The following is a 21,912-nucleotide window of genomic DNA, read 5'->3' as shown; positions in this document are numbered from 1 at the left end:
CCCAGTTTTCGCATTCACATTGATAAACTGGGGATCAGGCATTTGACCATTGCCTAACCCCCACACAGCTGAACGAATTTCTCTGCCGTCTGTTGTGTTCCACTTAAAAATTACATCGTTACCCACGAGATCTTGGAGCCTTATAGGCCCGACTATTGTGCAACATACTGTAAAATTAAATTAATAGAAAACTTTATTATTAAGTTTGTACATGCAAATCATTAAAAGTATGGGTATTGTAGTAAGATTCATTCGTAATTTTTTTGCTATGGATTGTATGTTTTTTTGTGGTTTTATAATGCAATGCAAAGTCTTTAGTAATATGCAAAACGTCTATATTCTTAAGACATTATCATTCTAAACTTCAGGTTGCCATATTGTCAGTTTACCCTTGTGACGTGTCATATTACAGGTTCCCTTTGTATTTCTTTAAATCTATGTTAGCAGACAAAAAACATCGTTCGAGTTTGTGAAACCATCCAAAGCTTCATTGATGTAAATCCAAAGTCTTTATTTCACCCAAATATAACTTTGATATCAGATGTTACAAACATTTCCATAAATTGGAATGTCTCCTTATGCGCAATATTGCATTTATGAATAATAATTCGTATATCCATATATCTCGCTTTTATCACAAAATATGCTTCGCAAAACAGGAAGCGAAGTCATTTAGCAAGCTGTAAATTTAAAGTATTTTAATTAGCAATGACTATAAAATGATAATTTTTTTGGATTACATGACTGGATAAAGCCTTTATACTAGTCATCATAGTTAATGCTGCGTCATAGGTTTACTTAAAATTATAAGGAAGATATCTTCGCTTCCCTCGTATTTAAATCAAGAGTTGTATTATTAGAGCTTGTATTAGTCAAATCAGCTCAATGCTAATTGAAAACACACTTGCATCGCTCACTGGACCATTAATATAGTGATTACAATAGAAATAAGAACTAAATCCAACAATAGATACATCGTATATGGTTGAGAATTATTAATTCTTTTGTAGCGCCACAACTTAGAAGTAAACATTACGTATATATAATTTCCTGCAGTATACAAACTCATGTTCCATAATTTCTTTCTTACCTATTTTTGTGGTGAAAAATTGGAAAAGAAGCAACCAAAACGTGTGTGTCGACGAGGACAACATAGGACGAAAAAAAAAAAAAAAAAAAAAAAAAACCACACACACATACAAAACAAAATAAATTTCCAAAATTATTTTAAAAAATTGTATAATTAAAACTACCCCCCCTCCCCCCTCGCTTTGTTTTTAGCAGCCACGTATATAAAAAAAAAACGGTAAAACACACAATAAAGCAACCCGACTTTAATACGTCTTTTAAATGACGATGTTTGGTTTGCAACTGGAATTTTTATGTTTTTATATGAGCCGTATTTTTTACCGCAATGAAAATTAAAAAATAAATAGAGAATACTTCATGGAAAGTGCGCCTGTACGGTTTTAATTCACGAGTTGTGCAGTATCAAAAAGAACAACAAGCTAGCCTTCGAGCGACCGAGTTTTATTTTTTGATACAAAACGACGAGTGAATTAAAACTGTACAAAGCACTTTCCATGTTGTATTTTGTTTATTATATAGTTACTGAGAAATTTGATAATATTCCATGCATAGTCCTCTCCATCCTTTCGTGTAACCGAACGAATAAACTATGCTACATATCTCGATCTAGCTCTTGGGGCTCTACTTCGTGAACTTCTCTTTCCTCATATGTTAGATATCTTTTCAGTAGCCTCACGTTGCTCGCTTTAGTTTCCCTTAGTATTCTTGTTTTGTAGACGTTCTACATAATCCTCTACAGTATTGGGAGTGACAAATTTATTTTCTTCCATTTTTATGCCTTTGCTTGCTTTTTACAGTAAAAAAGGACCTATTTTAGTAAAATAGAACAACAACAGCACTGACAAGATTTACTGCTTTGCTCAATGACAAAGCTACCAAGTATATGAGCGCAGGGATGGAAACCATTCAACGGTGCAGTGCAAAAATATCGTTCGTCCAGATCGGCGAACGACTTATTTTATACGGTGAAAAAACGTCGTTCGCCGATCTGATTGGCTGAGACCAGTGAATGAACGAAACTTTACCAAATAGATTTTCAGTGAGTATTTCTCAGTATGTATATAATAAATGCTTTGGTAGCATCATGAGAAAGAAAATTGGCTGGAAATCATTATAAACTAACTAAACTTGTGAAATGAAGGCCCTGAACGTATCATCAGTTAAAAAATAGTTTTCTTATCCTAATTCTTCATTAAACCCCACATATATATAAACCTTAACTACTTTTCGATAACCTTGAAAACTTAAGCTTCCTACATTTTGAGATTCGATTTCACCAGTTTTCATCTGTTTTCCTGTGTAAGAAAGATAAGGAAATCACGAACGCCAATTTTTTTTCGAAAAACAAAGTTTAGATTCGGTTAAACTTGATAAGAACAACTGAGACAAAATAGAAAATAATGCAAAATGCAATGCAAAATACAAAATAACAATGTTCTTTGTCAGTAAACTGGCAATTGTAAAGGAGTTTTTATACAATAACATAATATTCTCAACAATAACAAATAAAGCTCATTTTTACAATCATACTAGCTCGAAAAGCTCAATAAACAGTTTACTATTGGTGTGATTTTATATGTCATTCAATATTTAAATAAATTATCTGTAGAAAGATATAAAATTCAAAATGAAAGTACTCTTACCATAATACAGTAACAAAACAGTTACACTTTTTCGCACGTTTGTCATTCTAGTTCGTTGTTGCTCGTTTGCCGGTAATTTTAGCAATGTTATATAGCTATAACTTTGTCACACATCTCTTGGAATTGTTTAATTTGTAGAATTCAAAAAGTTCCCTTCGCTGATATATACTTTTACTACTAAACTTAATGTTTTGTATATTTTTTGTTTTTGTTTTTTGTTTTCAAATCATTTTCTAAAACCGTGTAAGAACTACGAGTACTCTTACTACAATGATAAAACAAGTATCAACTTTTTTCGCTCGTTTATCATGCTAGTTTTATTGTTGCTCGTTTTCCGGTAATTGTAGCTATTTAATCTACAAATAAAACAAAATAAAAAATGTAATAAATCACATATTATAAAATCGATTGCATTTTCTTTCAAATTAAAATGTGAACTTAAGCATTTTTCTGTTTTTCGTATCTTGATTAAAAAAAGCAAATATGAAAACCATCTGAGAAAATGCATACATATGCTGAAAAAAAATTAACTACGGAACACGTTTTGAGCCGATAACTGAACCTGAACCACGAGAGGTTTCTTATGTTCTGGACTGGTATATTGAAAGAGAAGCCTAGCTATTTGATAAGTTTGGTTTTTATCTCAGTGTCGTGTGGATATGTGTTCAAGTTTAATCAGATACGTATCACCATTCAATTGAAACAGAAAGGAAATCGAGTACACCGCACGAGGGCAATAGGCTTATAAATCGATCCCACTGGTTAAACAAACCACGTGGAAAGTTGTGGTATTGTCGTATCAAAACCGTAATTAGTTTTACATCGCGATTCTAAAGAATTTAACACACGAAAAAGAAAAAAAGACCGATTTTGATTAAAAGAGAAATTATCCTTACGAGCGCGTGCTATGCCGCAAGCAACAAGCGTAAAAAATTGACACGCGCGCTTCAAGCTCAAGCTCAAGCTCAATGAGTGAATCGCGATGCTATAGTATATGCATTTTATAACTGTATATCGTGTTCCATTTTTTTATTAATAATGAAGCTATCAAAACCTTACTTGTATTGTTCGGAGCAGCAGTTGTAGTGTCTGGGGTTGGAGGAGGCAATTCTTTTGGTTTTTCTGTTGAGGGAAAACATAATAATTAAAACAATATCGCGTGGGATCCTTGTAGCTTTCCCGTTTCTTTATATCTGCAAGCTTTGATTTATATTTTCGACATATGTGTATTTGAACATATACAAGATATGGAGTAACGAAGAAAAATTGCTGCTCTAAACGAGAGTGGTCAGCGGTATATGCATGAGCACTGCAGGTATGTGCAGCATAATTTTTAAATTATTTTCATGATCAGTTATTCTGTTTGTCTAATTTGTTGTTGTAGTGGTAGTGGTATGAACAAATAGTGATTGGTTGCTTTGTTGAATTGAAGGTTGGTTGATAATCAAGCATTAAAGGGGCACAATGTCCGAATAATTGAAGTGTTTGAGGATGATATGACTCAATTATAATTATGAAAACCAGATTAATTAAAATTTTAGCCTGGGAGCCACTTGCTGTTGAGATATTTTGTGTATTTATAATGTTTTAAAACGAACATAAAGACATATTTATTTTAAACCTTTTAGCTTGAACTCTTAGTTTGTTTTATCTTTATTACATGTATATAAGTCATATATATACTTTTATCATTTATAATGCATTGTATTTAAGCACCATTGAACTTTAGGATTTTAGCGAAATGATTTATTCTTATTCTTATATTTTGAGTTAAAAGTAAAAAGAACAATGGGGTTGGGTAAATGACGTCATTTACTCACAATTTAGATGCTGAATAAATTTCACGTTCAGTAGAGATGAATTAATGGCCAATGATGTTGCTTGGCTACTATCTGGACCATATAGATAAGTTTAAACAGGTTTCAAGTCATTTCCAATTTTCATTGATTTTCATCCAAGTGCCCCTTAAGGTTTGTGGACATGAATTTGGAATGCAAAAAAGTGAGATTATATGGTTGGAAGCGAGAGCTGGCTGAAATAACTCCGGGATCGTCTGGAATATAAATACGAGAGGTTGCTACTAGCCTAAGGTGCATTGAAGCTGACTAGAAAGACATTCCCTTAGTAGGTGTGGTTTAAGCAGGATTTCCTTACTAGGCCATTCGTCCACTTAGGTCCATGCTTTTCAGTTCAACTTTAGCTACAGCCTTAGACTCGGCCTTCTAATTAACTTCAAAATTAAGTTGATTCAGTGTGTGTTAAAAGCTGTCTAGGTTCGTCTATATATAGCTAAACCTGATACCCTATTAACATTTTGTGGTTATAAATAAGTTCTCTACTGGGGACTAGGTTTTAATTAAAACAGACAGTGTTGGATTAGCATATAGGCAATTTGTACTTCGCATGCGCGAGTTAATAGAAGGCAAAAGAATTTTAGCCGCTATTTCAATCTCGTACCCAGTGCCTGCGTTTCTTCTGGCCTGCGGCGAAGAACGAGGGCGCTCGCATAATCCATATTTTTGGGCATGCGCAATTTTCGGAAGTGAAATATAAACGGACAAATTAAGCAAAGTAAAAATTAAATCGAAGTCAAAATCAAAGTAAAATCATAGTACAAACCAAAAATCGATGAAAAAAATATTCTTAATTTTTGGCAATTCTTTCACGTGTGCGCTGTTAGTAGTAGTATACATTTATACATTTATACAAATATCTAATGAGATGCATATTGCAATTTTACAGTTTTAAACATCAAAACCAATTGATAAATAATCTGTAAGATGTACAACACGAGAATAAAATATTTTGACGTTCATTGAATGAAACAAATGATAAATAAAGCGATTTTTCTGTTTTGAATATCATTAAATATACTGAATAAATTAGGTATTTGTGTAAATGTGTACTATATATATATATATATATATATATATATATATATATATATATATATATATATAAGAAATCTGTGAATCAATTTTCCGTAAAATAGTGCTCAATACATCGATAGAAGTAGAGCAGAACATTTGTTTGAGAAGAAAAAGTCAAGACAACATTTTTCCCGACAAGCAAAAGATGTAACCTTTGTCTTAAAGAAAAGTTTCTAATAATTTATCGACCGGAACTCTCATCATTAAATAAGCGCAACGAACTTGTATCTTCATGCCGCCACAGAAACAAAGCATTATTACGCAACAGCTAAACTACATCCACTAATTAATTATGTATACTTTTTCTATATAAATGATAGTAACGAATATTCTTATCATTAAATCCCCTGAAGAGTGAAGCAATTCACGAAACAGGCTTGTCGGGAAATATATATATATATATATATAGCCCTTTGCAAAAATTATGGCCGCTTCCAATATATATACAAGTATATCAAAATATATCAAAATTTATGGGATATCGTCCCTGATATTTTTTTCGAGTTGTCTATCACAAGGGCTTTCTGAAATAAATATCAAGATATTAAAGATATTCCAACTTGTTTGATATACTTTTGATATATTTGTATATATCTTTGAAACGGCCATAATTTTTGCAAATGGATGTGTGTGTGTGTATATATATATATATATATATATAATATTATTTTCCGAAGAGAGGCGGTCTGTGGATAAATGCTTAGAAATCAGACGTTTTTAATATGAAGTAAATGAGTTATGTTACTCCCATAAAAGTGCATGGCTTACCTTTTCCCTTCTCTGTAACGTTTAGGCGCACAGAATATGGTAGATCACTAGATTCATCGTCACTGATCCTTGCAATGTATTCATTAGTGTCATTGATAGTAAGGTTCTTCAACACAAACCAAGCACGACCTATTGTCAAGTTTCCAATATATTCTACTCTTCTTTTCAACGTGTCACCAATATCTTTGTTTATGTTCACCTTTCCATTATATGAATTAACACTGATAAACTGAGGATCAGGGATGTTGTCCTTTCTTATTCCCCACCTGGCAGCAAGGATTTCTCTTTGATCCGTTGTGTTCCACATAAACAAGGCATCTTCTCCAATAGAACCATTGATATGTGTTGGACCCTTGATGGAGTATGCTATGTCAAAATAAAAGAAAATTATAAGGCATTAATATATGTTTGCTATTATATGGTAACATTGAGCTACTGTCTGCAATGATGACTGTATTACACGTAGATTACAAGGGTATCCGTAGACGATAAAAGATAAGAAACGTAGTAAATACATCAACATAGTATAAAACTTATAGTGCAGTCAGCAAGTTTGTATTCAAAGGATGTTTTTCGATTACATTAACTAAAATTTGTTTCTAAATCCAAAATGGCGGATAATTTCATGCAACTACTGCTGAGTTCGACTTACTCTGTGTAGATTGTGTTCGTATTTCAATTTATATCTTCAGTCAATCGATATAGAAGGACATGTAAATCCTTCTTATAAAACGACATTGACTGATTTTGATATAGTTTTATATACGCATGCATGCTTCAAAGTGTAGGCAAACGAAGATTTGAAGAAAGCCACTAGTAAGAAGGCTATTTATGCTTCCTAAAAGCATTTTTGTGTACTACGGCATTCACGATTACGGGCAATTTTCTAGCCATAATGTCTAGTTACCGATGAAATGCTTTCATACAAGAAATTTCAGTCAAATAAAGCTATTCGTTTTGCAGATCATTTGGAAAAAAAAATATTGAAAATCAAATACATTCTTTACCTGGCTGAGCGATTTCGAAGAGGTTTAAAAGCAAGAAGATGAAAAGGCAATGTCGAAATCTCAAGGATACCATCAGTAATGACTGATTTACCGGTCTGTGGCGAATATCCGGAGCCTAAGTTCTAACGCTCTGATTGGCTGAATTAGTTCGCTCGTCAAACAATCTAAAAAACATGTCTGGCGATGTTTGCCTATTTCAAAATAGTCGTTGAGAATCAGTGATTCGGGTTAAAATTTTTGCATCGAAAAGAAAATTTTGACTTAAATTAGCCATTGAGTACCGTCGTTGGTCAACTGAGAAGCTGCCTTGAAAACTTGAAAACGATCGACCCAGAAAATCCGAAATTAAGAAGCCATTATCCTACTCGCCCTCAAGAAAGGAATTTCAAATACTGTTGCATTTTGTCTTCTAACTTCCGAGGTAAAAGTTTATGTCGCATGGAAATGTCATCTTCTAGATAAGAACTATATGGCCTATTAGACATCATGTGGGAAGGTCGTTTAAATCAAGCAAGTTATAGATTTAAAAGCCTTCTGCGTAGCTTAAACACTTCTGCACAGTGGTAAACTACATGAATCGTAGTTCGCGGTCACAAAGACTTCCACTTACCATCATCCAGAGAGAATCTAATGAAAAAATATCGATTTGAATGGATTTTCAAGTGAAAGGAATCTAGGAAGCAACTTCTTTTAAATCTGTAAATTTGAAATAAATTTGTCAAAAAATGGGTAAGCTTTTGTCGACTTCAAGTGGATCAATAAGGCTGAAGAAAATGGCGGTTTTGCCATCCTCAATGTCTACGCCAAGTCAAAAAATCTTTCATTACGATTACCAGTCTTAAAAGAAAAGCCAAGAACTATGCTTATTAGATACCTGAGGTTTAGTTGGCTAATGCAGGCTATTTATTAACGCCGTTCTGGGCCTACGTAGTCCAAACACTTCAACACAAGGTCTGCTTCGTAGTGTCTTGAAATCAGTACAAACCCGTGTACGTATGTGTTCTCGTACACGTGTACGTGAACGAAGTTTGATTTCTAGATACTTTATTACGATTACTTTAACCATAGAAAGGTTCAGTGGAAAATATCTGGGTTACAAGTTGATTCTCAAATGGAGGCATCATTGATGGCTCAGGTAAGCAAAAAGTAGCGTCAAGTAACTTTGCTTTGTATTAAGCTTAAATAAGCTTATCTTACATAAATTTGATTCCAAATTGTTTTCTCCACGTGAGTTATAAACTATTTTATTATAATAATTACGTTATTTTAAAAGTTGAGTGGATAAGAACATCCATTTTAAATGACTAAATACAAGCTTAGGTTTTACACTACAATACTATATCCCCCCAGTTTATTTACACTAGCTATACTAATAAGTACATATTCAATAACTAACTTCTGACAATAACTTAACTTGACTTGAACTTTACAACAACTCTGTTCTCAAGCCTGCATAGCGGCGCAATGATTATAAAACAATTTATTAGATTAATTGCATATTGTTTGCATTTTCTTAATCATTTATCTTGATAATTTTTGTGCGAGGTAAAGAACCCCTTTGTTCTTTGTTTTGTTTAGCTTTGACTGCCAGCTCTCCATAATACTTGGTGAGGGTGTCTTCTTGATCTGGATTGATGGTTAGTGTGTCATCATCATCATCATCGTCATCCAAATCACATTCAGCAGAACCACCACCACCATTATTTTTTGGTCTTAACCTGGAAGTACTGTCTGGCTTTGTGAAACAAGCTTTGGCTTTCTTGCTTGATTCATTTACTACATCTTCCACTAGATCTTGACAAATTGGACAGATTTGTCTCCCTTCAGCACATAGCAAATGAACAAGATGTCCACAGTTAAACCTACTTGTTGCAGTGGAAGGCAGTATAAACTGGTTGCAAATATGGCAATATATTCGTGTTGCTGGAGAATTCTGTTGTGTCTCACAGCCCGGGCATGGAAGTGTTGGACTTGGATTTGACCTGATGTAGTCATATACACGTTTAATGAGCTTGTCTTTTAAACCATCAGTGCTTAGTTTGTACAGGACACATAGGGCTTTCAGCTCAGACTTGTACATAATTTTGGTTCTAAGCTTGCTGGAATCTGGAAGAAGACACATTTGGTGGATAACATGGCCACATTTCTTTCGGATATATGACTTCTGGGTTTTAAACTTCAATCTTTCATTGCATCCAGAACATACAACTTCACATGAAGGTCTGGCACATTGAAGAGGGAAAACATGTGCAGGCACTTGGCCAAAGATTTCTGTTTGGTACGATAAAAGCCCAGCACTATCATATGTTGCACTTTCTTCCAGTGGTTTTGGCGTCAATCTTAATGCTTTGTCAAATAAGGTCTTGACAAATTGACTTGCTTTTGTTATGATGGAAAAGTGCTCGGTTGAAGTTGCTGGTGTAATATTCTTGGAATAGCAGTCAAGCTTTCTAACCAAATACGTTTCATGGATTTCTTTGTTTTCTTCTTTGATTTCATCTACCCAGATTGCCGCCTCTCTGATTTGCTCAGCACTGTTGGACCTGTGTGTGATGAAAGTACTGAAAGAAAGAGTAAGGAAGTTTTAGGATTCCAAAAAATATATAAAGTTGAGTATAAAGAAATGGAAGAATTTATCAATGAAGATTATTTTATGAGAAGGGTTTTAGAAGTGAAATTGGCATGATCTAATTATAAAAGATAAAGATTGTCACTGAAATCATTTAAAACCCATTAATATGAAATATTAATATCAAAAGGGTCCTAGCCAAAAATTCCCTTTTTAAGTAGACATTCTTTATAACTTGTATATTTACACTGTGTTTATATGTAGGTTGCATTACCAGAAAAGAATATTTCTACAAGTACTTCACTAAAATGGGGCAAGAACTTCAACATTTCTTTTTCCATGGGATGGTCATTCATTTGCCAATAATGAATTTGCGACAGGGTGATCATTATAGCATCTCTGTAATGATGCTTCCCAAGGCGTGCCATCATGAAGAAAAGCCTCTCCAGGACTTCAATCCACGCATCTTTATCGTTCGAACTAAATGTGGAAATAGTGTCAAGTGACAATCCAAGATATTCCTCAAAGAAGGTCATCATTAACACTATTGATGATTTCCACCTAATGTAAACAAAACAAAAACAAAGTTGACATTTTCACTCAGATTAACACTAGTTATGTAATGTATTATCAGTAAGCATAACCAAAGTTTTTATTATTCATTCATATATTTTTTACTACCTTTGATTAGCTTGCAATGCACACTTGAGAATATCTTCACGGACAATAAGCCATGCTTCTCGCATTATTGACAGATAGTATGCTTGCCTTCCAAATCTTGTGTTTGGCCTGATAGGAGTTGCATTAGGATGGAGATAATTGTAAAGTGGAAGAATGATAATTTCATAATAATGGATGAATAGTCCAGAGTGTGCACTCTTGCCCATGTGGAAGTTAGCTGTGAAAGAACACACATGAGGTAAGTGTGAGAATGAATCACAATTTTCAAATTGTATTATATATTGGTTGAATCTTTATTTTGGGTTATTACCAGCTAGTGGAACCATACAGGTACTGAATTCTTCCTTATGCTCATCTGCATACACTGCTCTAAGTCCATCTCTAAATAATGGGTAATCTGTAGGAGTTGGAATGCACTGTCCTACAAAAATGTCTGGCATTTTTTCCTTGACGTCTCACCATACATCTATTAATTGGTTTACAGATTTAACATAACCTGTGGATAAAATTCCAAAATCACATGCTTGTCCCCTTCTAATTAATAAAAAGGAAGCAACTTTGCACAAGAATACATTTTTTTTTTACTTTTATGAAAATGATCGAAGTGAATACAATAGCACTGTAACAGGACTCTACGATTATATAGTAAACCTAGTCCAAGATCAATCCCTACCATTAAATGGGTGCATTGATACAGCTGTGCATAAATCATATGTATATGCATGTGTATGTTTTCTTATATCTGGTATTTGTTTAGGTCCAAATACATAAATTTAACTATTACTACTGTTTTGTATATTTTATTATGTACCAGGTTTACAATCAACAAGGTGAATGTTTTCAAGCCGTAGTCCTCCCTCAACTTTTGCATATGGTGCGACTGGAAACCTGTTGTTATGAAGTGGGTGGGTAGTGAATTTCTCAAATTCTGCTAGTTTCTTGGTCTGCCTCCTAAGAAAAAGCTGTTTAGAAAACAATTTTTTAGTGCCATGAAAACCTTTCTTATATTTATATATTCATTGCAACATATTAGTCAATGGAATACATATGTGGTACAAACAAATTTTATGTGCATACCAAGTGTTCTGATTCATCTAGTTGCCTCAAGTTTTCTTCAAGTGTTTCCAGTTCACCCAGTTGAACAGATGAGGCTTGCTCTGCTCGACTAACCCAAGTAGACATATAGCTTTTTTGGAAAATCTCCACAATCACTTCTTTACTTCTCTTGGTTATATAATCAGTGTCAATAATCTACATGTAAAAAAATGACATTTGTTTAAAAAGGTAACAAAATTATCATTAATTGACAGGAATATTAGCCTTTCGGAAGTAAATAATTTTCACCTTTGGGTCATTTACAGGAATTTCAGTCTGAGCAATCAACCCAGCATCAGTGTCATCGCTGGAATGTAACCAGTATGCAAAGTTGTGTGTAGCCGTAGATGTTTTCTCTTGCGTTGACATAAAATGGAAATGAGTTCTGTTGAAGTCATCAACCAAGAGTACTGGAGTGATCTTTCTACTCACCAGCACCTTTAGATTTATATAAAATACACTAACTTATGGTTTATTCTAAAAACTTTTGAATAAAATGTTAATATCATAATTATTCTCATTAATAATATTTACAAATAATATACAATATTCTCATCCGATCTATATCTGCTTTCCCAGGTTGAACATCTTGCTAAGATCTTGTTAAGATCTTATAAGAATCTTGCAAGATCTTAAATAGGATCTTACAAGATCTTGTCCAAGATCATTCCAAGATAATGAATAAACTTGCCAAGTTCATGCATAAACTTGCCAAGATCATGTAAGATCAGGCCTGATCTTACATGATCTTGTCCAAGATCATGCAAGATCAGGCCTGATCTTACATGATCTTGGCAAGTTTATGCATGAACTTGGCAAGTTTATTCATTATCTTGGCATGATCTTTCATGCTTTTGATAAGATCTTACATGATCTTGGCAATATCTTACATGATCTTTCATAGTCCTAGTAAGATCTGTCATGATCATGGCAAGATCTTACAGGAAGTTGGACAAGATCTTATTTAATCATGGCAAGATCTTATTTAATCATGGCAAGATCTTATTTAATCATGGCAAGATCTTATTTAATCATGGCAAGATCTTATTTAATCATGGCAAGATCTTATTTAATCATGGCAAGATCTTATTTAATCATGGCAAGATCTTATTTAATCATGGCATGATCTTACAGGAAGTTGGACAAGATCTTTTATTGTTATGGCAAGATCTTATTTAGTCATGGCAAGATCTTATAAGATCTTGGACAAGATCTTTTATGGCCATGGCAAGATCTTACAGGATCTTGAACAAAGTCTTCTTTCATAGCCATGCCTAGATGTTACAGGCTCTTTTCAGGATATACAGGATATTTTAAAGATCTTTCAGGGTCTTCTGCAGGAGGTTATAACAAGTTCTAATGGCTTGCAAACATGATTTCTGATTTCAGATAATGATGAAACTTGTAAGGCTTTATTATAATTATGTAAACTTTATTGAAAACAAATGTATCAAATACTGATAAAGTACATGAAAATTTAAAAGCTATCTTAGATTAAACTTAAATTTCATGCAAATCTCTACTGACAATATTCTATGTTCAACAATATTCCATACACATTGCTTAAATGTTTTAAACACAGGAAGAAGAAATGTTTTAAACACTTTGAAGTAATGTGTGAGTCATATTGAGCTAAACAAACAAGAAATGAAAAGTCGAAAATGCAAAATGTGAATCTTGATTAAAGCATGGTTACCACCATTTTGATTCTAATTTTAATTTGCTATTAAAACTATGATCAAATTTATCATAACTGTATAATGACAGATACAGTACAGTTTATAAAGATTTGTTACGACAATGACTATTGAAATAGTTAATATAAGTGACCTTCTCATTTGATAGTGAAAAATTAACTAGTAACTAACTCTTTCATTTCATAATTGAGGAATTGAGTGGATATAGCACAAAATTGAATAGAACACCCTGAATAATTGTAAGATAGTGTACTCATTTTCCCTGACAATTTCCTGACAATTTACAATTTGTTGCTTCTCTGAACTTTGTCTCTGCCATAATTGGCATGCAGGTGACCTCTAAAACAGAAAAAAAAGAAAATTAGTTTGTTTTCTGAATGATTAGGTTCTATTTCAGAAAAATATTTTTTAATTTTATTTTTGAGTTACATAAACCTTATTCATGTATCAATATTGCAAAGGAAATAATTTCTTAAGAATTACAGTATTGCCTTAGAAAAATTGAAGCGAATGCTTCATTTTCGAATTCTTAGATTGATCTGAGTCAGCCTTTATTTCAAAGCCATGGAAATATTATTAAGGTTACTGGAGACCTTCAGGGATATGTTTCATTTAAGACTCTCTACGCAACACTTTAAATAAAACCCCATAAAACTATATATCGTTTTAAAGGTCATATACTAATGATTCAGAAAATGATATTATTTAAAAAAGAATTTTTAATTTGAAACAATGCTGGAGCCTTAAACACAAATCGGGCACGTTCAATAGAGGTGAACTATTGGACATTGATTTGGCGCATATAGCCAAAAGAGTTTCACCATGTGAATAAGCAAAAGATAAACTACAAAAGGGTGTGTGCGATTTTTGATATTTTGCTTCTTTAAAAAGTTATCAAATTTTAAAGTTGTAACGTCGAAAAATTTCAATGCCGGTTAATGTTTTACTGCATAAAAGACGAAAAATATCAAAAATCGCTCATACCCTTTTGTATATTATCTTTTGCTTATTAACATAGTGAGGTTCTTTTGGCTATACACGCTAACGCTAATGCCATTAATTCACCTCTACGAAACGTGCCCGATTTGTGTTTAAGGCTCCAGCATTGTTTCAAATTAGAAAATCACAAAACGACCTTTCAAACGATACATAGTATTAGGGGGTCTTGTTGAACGTGTTGCGTAGAGAGAGTTTAAGACAAACATACCCCTGAAGGTCTCCAGTAACCTTAACTAAAGTACACTTATATTGCGCTGATACAAATTTACATTTTTATCTGCTCAAGTATGTTAAAGTGCTACTACGACGAAAATCGCTCAAACTTGGATTCAGCTGAAACTTCCTAAGAATACTCTTTAAAGGTCCAATAATCACTGTATGAAGTGTTTTCTCGATATTCAGGACGAAAGTATGATATTTTTACGATTATTTTTTGGAGTCTGTGACGTCATACACTCAACATCGAACATCGCTCCATACATTTCTTTGTAGTTTATGATCAAAATATCAGTAGTAAAGGGAGAAAGAAATACCCAAACACCCCAAAATATAAATCATAGTCACAAGTAATGTGAAATAAGCACATTAGCCACCCTTTGGGCTTCATAGGAATAAAATAAATTAAGGATTTATATACAAAGAAATATATGTAGCAATGTTTGATGTTGAGTGTATGACGTCACAGACTCCAAAAAATAATCGTAAAAATATCATACTTTCGTCCTGAATATCGAGAAAACACTTCATACAGTGAATATTGGACCTCAAAAGAGTATTTTTAGGAAGTTTCAGCTGAATCCAAGTTTGAGCGATTTTCGTCGTAGTAGCACTTTAAGGCTAGGTTTTTTTATCAAATCACAAAATAGCTTATATTTTCTAATAACTCGTTAAATCTCAAACCAGTGAAAATAAAGTTTGGCCATCAAGTACTGATTAATTAGGGTTTTTGAAATTTAGCGCGGCATTCTCCAAGAGAAATTCAGATCCAACACGTATTTTGAAGAAAAAAATCTAAGTGGCATCTCGAAGAGAAGATCACTATACGATCCAACACTTTAAAAGAATTCTAAGTTAGCGCGGCATTCTCGAAGAGAAGATCATTATACGATCCAACACTTTTGAAAGTTAGCGCGGCATATCGAAGGGACGATCACACTATACGGTCCAACACTTTTGAAAGAATAAGCGCGGCATTCTCGAAGAGAAGATCATTATACGATCCAACACTTTTGAAAGAATTCTAAGTTAGTACGGCATTCTCGAAGAGAAGATCAGGTCGATCCAACACCTTTGAAAGAATTCTAAGTTAGCACGGCATTTTCGAAGAGACGATCAGATGAGATCCAACACCTTTGGAAGAATTCTAAGTTAGCGCAGCATTCTCGAAGAGAAGATCACCGTACGATTGAGCACTTTTGAAAGAATTCCAAGCTTTTGAATTTAGCGCGGCATTCTCGAAGAGAAGATCACCGTACGATTGAACACTTTTGAAAGAATTCCAAGCTTTTGAATTTAGCGCGGCATTCTCGAAGAGAAGATCACCGTACGATTGAGCACTTTTGAAAGAATTCCAAGCTTTTGAATTTAGCGCGGCATTCTCGAAGAGAAGATCACCGTACGATTGAGCACTTTTGAAAGAATTCCAAGCTTTTGAATTTAGCGCGGCATTCTCTAAGAGAAGATCACCGTACGATTGAGCACTTTTGAAAGAATTCCAAGTTAGCGCGGCATTCTCGAAGAGAAGATTACTATGCGATCCAACACTTTTGTAAGAACTCTAAGTTAGCACGGCATTCTCGAAGAGAAGATCAGATCCAACACCTTTGAAAGAACTCTAAGTTTAATAGCGTGGCATATCGAAGGGACGATCACACTATACGGTCCAACATTTTTGAAAGAATAAGCGCGGCGTTCTCGAAGGGAAGATCAAAGTCTAAATTTCAAAGTTTGTGCGTTATTCTCATAGAGATCAATATATCGCTTTTTTAAATCGTAAAAGTTGTATCAACTATATTTTGGAATAATGGGAAGACAAAACTTACCTTTGTTCGTTTATAACTGTTCTTGAAGTCATGGTAGCGAGATAGTTTTCCGTTTTTTTTCCGTTAACCTTCTTTGACGCTTGAAACTATTTGAAATACAACAAGCACGTGAGGACTCTTAATCTTTGAAAAATACACGTGACTCTGTAGACCAATGAAATTTTTCTTGTTATTTGATGCCCTTTTCTGATTGGCTCACACACGAGAAATTGTACAAAATGTTTCCTGCGATTGGGATGCGCGGGAAATGCCTAACACTGACCAACGATTACATAAATAGTGGAGAATCGAGAGTAAAGTTCGTGATTTTTTATTATTCAAAAATATGAAAGGCAGAGGAAGGAACAGTTTGAATTGCCCTATTTCACTATAACGTCACATCAAAACAATCTATTGTTTGAACGCCCGGGGGGGGGGGGGGGGGGTACTCCCCTATTTTCGCTATACGGGTACGTGCCGCCAAACAGGGTATGGAACAGGGTATATGAAATCGCGCTCGCTCTGGGACAGGGTATACGAAATCACGCTCTCTCCTCTCTGGAACAGGGTATCGATTTTCGCGCTACCAGAAAAGGTTATGGTTTTCAGCGATCTTGCTCTGGAACAGGGTATGAATTTCAGCGATTTTACTCTGGAACTGAGGGTCAGGGTTCAGAGGGCTCAGCGGCACATCCGTACCCTAAACTGGCAAGAGTACCCCCACCCCTGGGTTTAAACGCAAAGGATCATGGTCGTCCGACGGGGTCAAATCAATGCAAATTGACTGAAAATTGTTCTAAAACCTGTATCAATCCACGAAGACAAGTAGAATAACCAGCAAATGCTCAGAATATTTTTAGTGCATATTAACACATATTATATCTGAAAACCAGGCTATTTTATATTAAACTATTTCGCTAGGAGCAAATTTTGTTGAATTTTCTATTGAATTTGGTGATTCTATCCCCCACATAAACAAGCAGTGACGTCATAGTGAAATAGGGCAATTAATTAAACAGTTACTTAGGCAAAAAAGCATGAACTTGCATATTGCTGATAAAGAACTGAGCTGTTCAAGTGATGTCTTGAGCAGCTCAAGCGATTCAGACGAAGATGTTTGTGATGGCCATAAAAAGAAAGAATTGATCAGTTCAACCTACCCCGACAAAAAAATCATGATGTCTTTGAAGAAAAAGAACCCAGCAGTCAAAGGGATTCCGAAAAAGATGTTAGGGATATCGACAAAGGCAACCAACCAAGCAGTTCAAGCAATTCCGACGAACATGACAACAAACTGAGCAGTTCAAGCAGTTCTGACGAGTATGTTTGTGATACTGCTTCACTTCACCGAAACAATATTTGCAATCATTTTGCCTTCCAATGTTGTGAATCAGATACTGAATCAGGGACTTCTACAGGCTCCAGTCCAAGTGATGAAGTCAGTTCTGATGATGAAAGATCTTTTCAAGATAATTACAAGATTTGGAAAGATCTTGATAAGATCATACTAAGATCTTGACAAAGATCTTATTAAGATCTTGTTAAGATCATGTTAAGATCATGGCATGATCTTGGCAAGATTTTATAAGTTTATAATTTTAAAAACTCTGTTAAGAAATGCAAGATCTTATCAGGATCTTGACAAGATCTTTAAAATATCTTGAAAAGATCTTGTAAAGATCTTGACAAGAATTTGATAAGATCTTTTAAACTATTGTACAAGATCTTGCAAAGATAATGACAAGATCTTGGAAAGATCTTGATAAGATCATACTAAGATCTTGACAAAGATCTTATTAAGATCTTGTTAAGATCATCACATGATCTTGGCAAGATTTTATGAGTTTATGATTTTAAAACCTCTGTTAAGAAATACCAAGAACTTATCAGGATCTTGACAAGATCTTAACAAGATCTTGCCAAGATCTTGAATACCTAAGATCTTGAATAACTTAATACAAGATCTTGCCAGATCTTTCATGATCTTGCAAGATCTTCCATGATCTTATCAAGATGCTCAACCTGGGTTACAATGCCTCACCTACAGCTCACCCTGCAAATGCCCTTACAGATTGGTCACTGATATTATATTTTATCATATTATTATCCATAAAATACATATATTTCTCCTTTTCAAAAAACTAATATTTTCACATTTGAAAATAACATGTTATTTTCACATGTAAAAATATTGTTACCATGTTTATTTAAGCTATTAGTATATGAATAAAAACTTTTTATAATAATAAAAAGCTTAGTTAAGTTGATTTTATGGATAATTATATAACAAACAGAATATTACATGGGTGCTTGGAGATACGAAATTTACCTTCTCGTGTTGAAAATCTCTCACGAGTGAGCACAGCTCACTCATGAGAGATCTTTTCAACGCTCAAAGATAAATTTCGTATCTCCTCGCACCCATGTAATATCCTCTATATATGTATATGTGTTGCGGTAGGTATAAATTAATAATAAACAGGATAACAATTAGTTATGTAATCATTTTTACTACATATTTTGATCGAACCCTATCAACCATCCTGTTTCATTATGAAGTAATGATGAGTGATGGAATTTGATTAAAATATGTAGTAAAAATGATTACATAACTTCTTGTTATCCTGTTTATTATTAATTTATTTATAAGATTTTAATATTCACAGACACTAAAACATACATTTTGCAGATTTGAGAGTTTTTCATCATGTTTCTTTACTCTGGTTTTTTCATCTCTTCTTGAGGTTCTTTCAGACTTGCATAACCCGGTGTGGTTCAAAAGTTCAAGGGGCTGTCTTTTCACGCCATTGAATCTGAAGTACTCCTCCATCTTGAATCCATGTGTATTATTCTTCTGGCTATGAAATTCAAGGAGTTGCTGCACAAGGGTGTATGCTCTTACTTGGCCAAGATTTTGTCTAACCTCTGTTTTTGCCTGTTTTGATGTGCCCAATAGTACAGCTCCATCCCAAAGGTCTTCAATATCTGCTTTCCTACATATTTCTCTTACATCTTCCACAGTCTTAAACTGCTGATTGTTTTTAGTGCAAAATTGATGTAAAGTTCCAATGCTCTTGTTTATGATCTCTGTTCAAAATCAAATGTTTAGGCTAATTATTAAGATAAATTTATATATTGCTGATCAGGAATCTAGCTTTTGCTCTCAATGAATGTTTTCATAAACAAATTTCTATTTTTGAAAATTAGTACCTTCGAGAGTTTTAAACATTATTTCCTCCAAACTTCACAGTTTTAATAATTTTAACATGCTTGTCCCAGCTATGGTAATTTTTCTGCCCTGCGACTTTTGGAATTACATGATAGGAGCTCATTTACTTACTGCAAGCTGTGAAACAGGAAGTACTTCCTTTGCAGCCAAAATTTTCTTGAGTCGACGTCTGTGTTCCGCGATCGACTTGGTCTTCCTCGCGTTGTTTACGTAACTGTTTTAATTCTTCTTCACTGAACATTTCTTTTAGCATTAACATAGCCATCGGCCTGTTCGTGGTGGCAGCTATTGCTATTCCAATTATTTGCTGAAAATTACGCTCATAGTTTTTAAATATATATATATCGTACTGAAGTGTAAATTACGATCGCGAACAAGCTACGAAAAACCGAAAACTACGGGAATTACTTACAGAGAACTGTTGTGGAGTGATCTTGGTACCAGATAACTTGAACCAAGTTACGAGACTGTTCATGAAAGGGCTATTAAGATAGTTTGGGCAAGGGTTCACTGACTTGAAAGCGGATATTTCTCGGATCGGGGAAGGGGAAGGACAAGACTTTCTTGGTTTACTCCTTAAATGGTTGTCCGTCGTACGCATTCTTTTTCGTGAAATGGGACATTCTCGCACATTTGTCTTACGCTTTTGGTGAATAAATTTTGATTTTTTCTTGCTCATTGTAAAAACGTTTTCAAAAAAGCCGGTCCTTAAGTTTTGTAAACATCATTTGAATGTCCCGCCACGGCCATCTTGAAAATGTAGTCATAGCAACCTCCAAAAATCCCGATCCCCTCCATACATAGAACTATATTTTGTTTCGTGGAAGCGAGGCGCGCGCACGCGTCTTCAATCTTACCGAGAGGGTCTAGAATCTAGCGAAACATTTACCACAGACCAGCCTGTTTTCATAAGCATTTTTATATATTTCTATCCATTTTGAACGATCTAGTGCGAAGAGAATACATAAGGTGTGAAGAACTTTTGGACGATGAAAGATGCAATCCAAAAAAAAGGCATGATTCAAACTGTTTGGCGCAAAGTTAAACGTACAAATTCTTGGTATGTTTTTTTTAAATAACCGATTAAGGATATTGATGCCACTCAAACTGCTTTGTGTAATACTTACGATTACGGGTTATTTTCTTGTCATAATGTCCAGTTACGGGTCATGTTTTTATACAAGAAATCAAAGAGGGCTGTACTCGAGCGGTTATAAATGTACGAATGAGTCAACTACTCAGATCAGAGCATTCGTTTTGCAAATCATTTGGATAACAAATATCGAGAATCAAGGACATTCTTTACCATGCTTAACGACGAAAGTTAAAATCTACAAGATGAAAAGATGCTGAGATCTTAAATACGCTATCGCGTTCAATGTTTTGCTTTACGATATGAATATTCAATTTGTATATATTTAAATAGTTAATTTGTCCGAGACCAGTAAAGGATCTTGGTGAAGGGGTTATGAAGATTTTCAAACTTTCGAAATTGATTTATAAAATACAAGGGATGCATGATGGGATTATGATATGTGACCAAGAGAATTTGGGGATCATAGTTATATTAGTAAAAATATTAATGAATACCGACGGTATGTTTTCCAACAATTCTTTCTCTATTTTCTCCGATAAGCTAGTTATACCCCCCTCTCCCATCCCCCCCCCCCCCCCCCAAATCCTTTCCCAGCTGCTGCACCCCTCCTGCTCTTAATATATACGTTTGTTATGACTGGTCCTTATATAGTACTGGGCTTTTCTTTCTTTACCAATTGTGCATCGAATTCTGCGTGATTCCCTTGAAATGAATAAAAAGAAAACACTCTAAGAACATCCATTTATATACTCTCCTGTATTCAAACTTACAATTCATAGATACATATAGCTTCACATATTGATAACTTTTTTCCTGTGTACAGTATAGTGACATGTTTTCAGTTGAAATAGCGAAGGGAGCTTCTTTGAGAAGGGAAAAAATGCAAATGCAGGGTTGTTGTATGGCGGTTTCGCTAATCACACACATACAACATTGAAATTTTTAGTCTTATATATTCGGATCCTAATCTTAGTCAAAGTTGTTATTCGAGACTTTGAGACAAGTTTCTTAGTCAATAAATAACAAACAATTAATGTCTTTGTTTTGAATGTTTGTGGACATATTCAATAATGGAACTAGCACGTTTT

At 34.2% G+C, this 21,912-nt stretch overlaps 2 protein-coding genes across 10 annotated transcripts in view; one reads left to right on the top strand and one right to left on the bottom strand.

Moving 5' to 3' along the window:
- Positions 1–7,554, bottom strand: part of LOC148913827 (uncharacterized) — an 83,055-nt gene extending 75,501 nt beyond the window's left edge. For 2 of the 4 annotated variants that reach the window (XM_089025908.1, XM_089025907.1), the window contains exons 1-3: positions 7,438–7,551; positions 6,431–6,796; positions 3,792–3,854 (exon numbers count right to left, since the gene is read on the bottom strand). In XM_089025908.1, coding sequence (XP_088882034.1) covers positions 3,792–3,854; positions 6,431–6,796; positions 7,438–7,510 — 502 coding nt within the window. In that variant the 5' untranslated portion in view covers positions 7,511–7,551. Of the gene's footprint in view, positions 1–2,186; positions 2,385–3,791; positions 3,855–6,430; positions 6,797–7,437 lie in introns of those variants that run through there. The other 2 variants (XM_089025909.1, XM_089025910.1) reach the window with 2 other exon arrangements.
- Positions 7,555–7,589: 35 nt separating this feature from the next.
- LOC148913826 (uncharacterized) lies at positions 7,590–20,401 on the top strand. Of its 6 annotated transcripts, none has more exons than XR_016119033.1 (6): positions 7,590–8,572; positions 9,016–10,045; positions 10,271–10,537; positions 10,698–10,925; positions 11,502–11,592; positions 12,049–12,293. XR_016119033.1 is itself a non-coding variant. In XM_089025929.1 (4 exons), exons 1-3 carry the CDS (start codon positions 9,652–9,654, stop codon positions 10,510–10,512), a joined length of 372 nt encoding a protein of 123 aa, XP_088882055.1. In that variant the 5' UTR covers positions 9,574–9,651; the 3' UTR covers positions 10,513–10,537; positions 10,698–11,470. The 6 variants fall into 6 exon arrangements, 1 of the variants encoding a protein (XP_088882055.1); XR_016119032.1 differs by lacking the exons at positions 7,590–8,572; positions 12,049–12,293 and adding an exon at positions 19,254–20,401 and having other exon boundaries at positions 9,574–9,715; positions 9,945–10,010; XR_016119031.1 differs by lacking the exons at positions 7,590–8,572; positions 12,049–12,293 and adding an exon at positions 19,244–20,401 and having other exon boundaries at positions 9,574–9,715; positions 9,945–10,010.
- Positions 20,402–21,912: the final 1,511 nt, after the last annotated feature.

This window comes from Actinia tenebrosa, unplaced genomic scaffold, assembly GCF_029948245.1.
Source record: "Actinia tenebrosa isolate PJP-AT-01 unplaced genomic scaffold, QUT_ActTen_1.0 PGA_scaffold0__85_contigs__length_37466705, whole genome shotgun sequence".
NCBI classification, from domain to species: domain Eukaryota; kingdom Metazoa; phylum Cnidaria; class Anthozoa; order Actiniaria; family Actiniidae; genus Actinia; species Actinia tenebrosa.
This window is presented reverse-complemented; position numbering and strand designations above follow the sequence as displayed.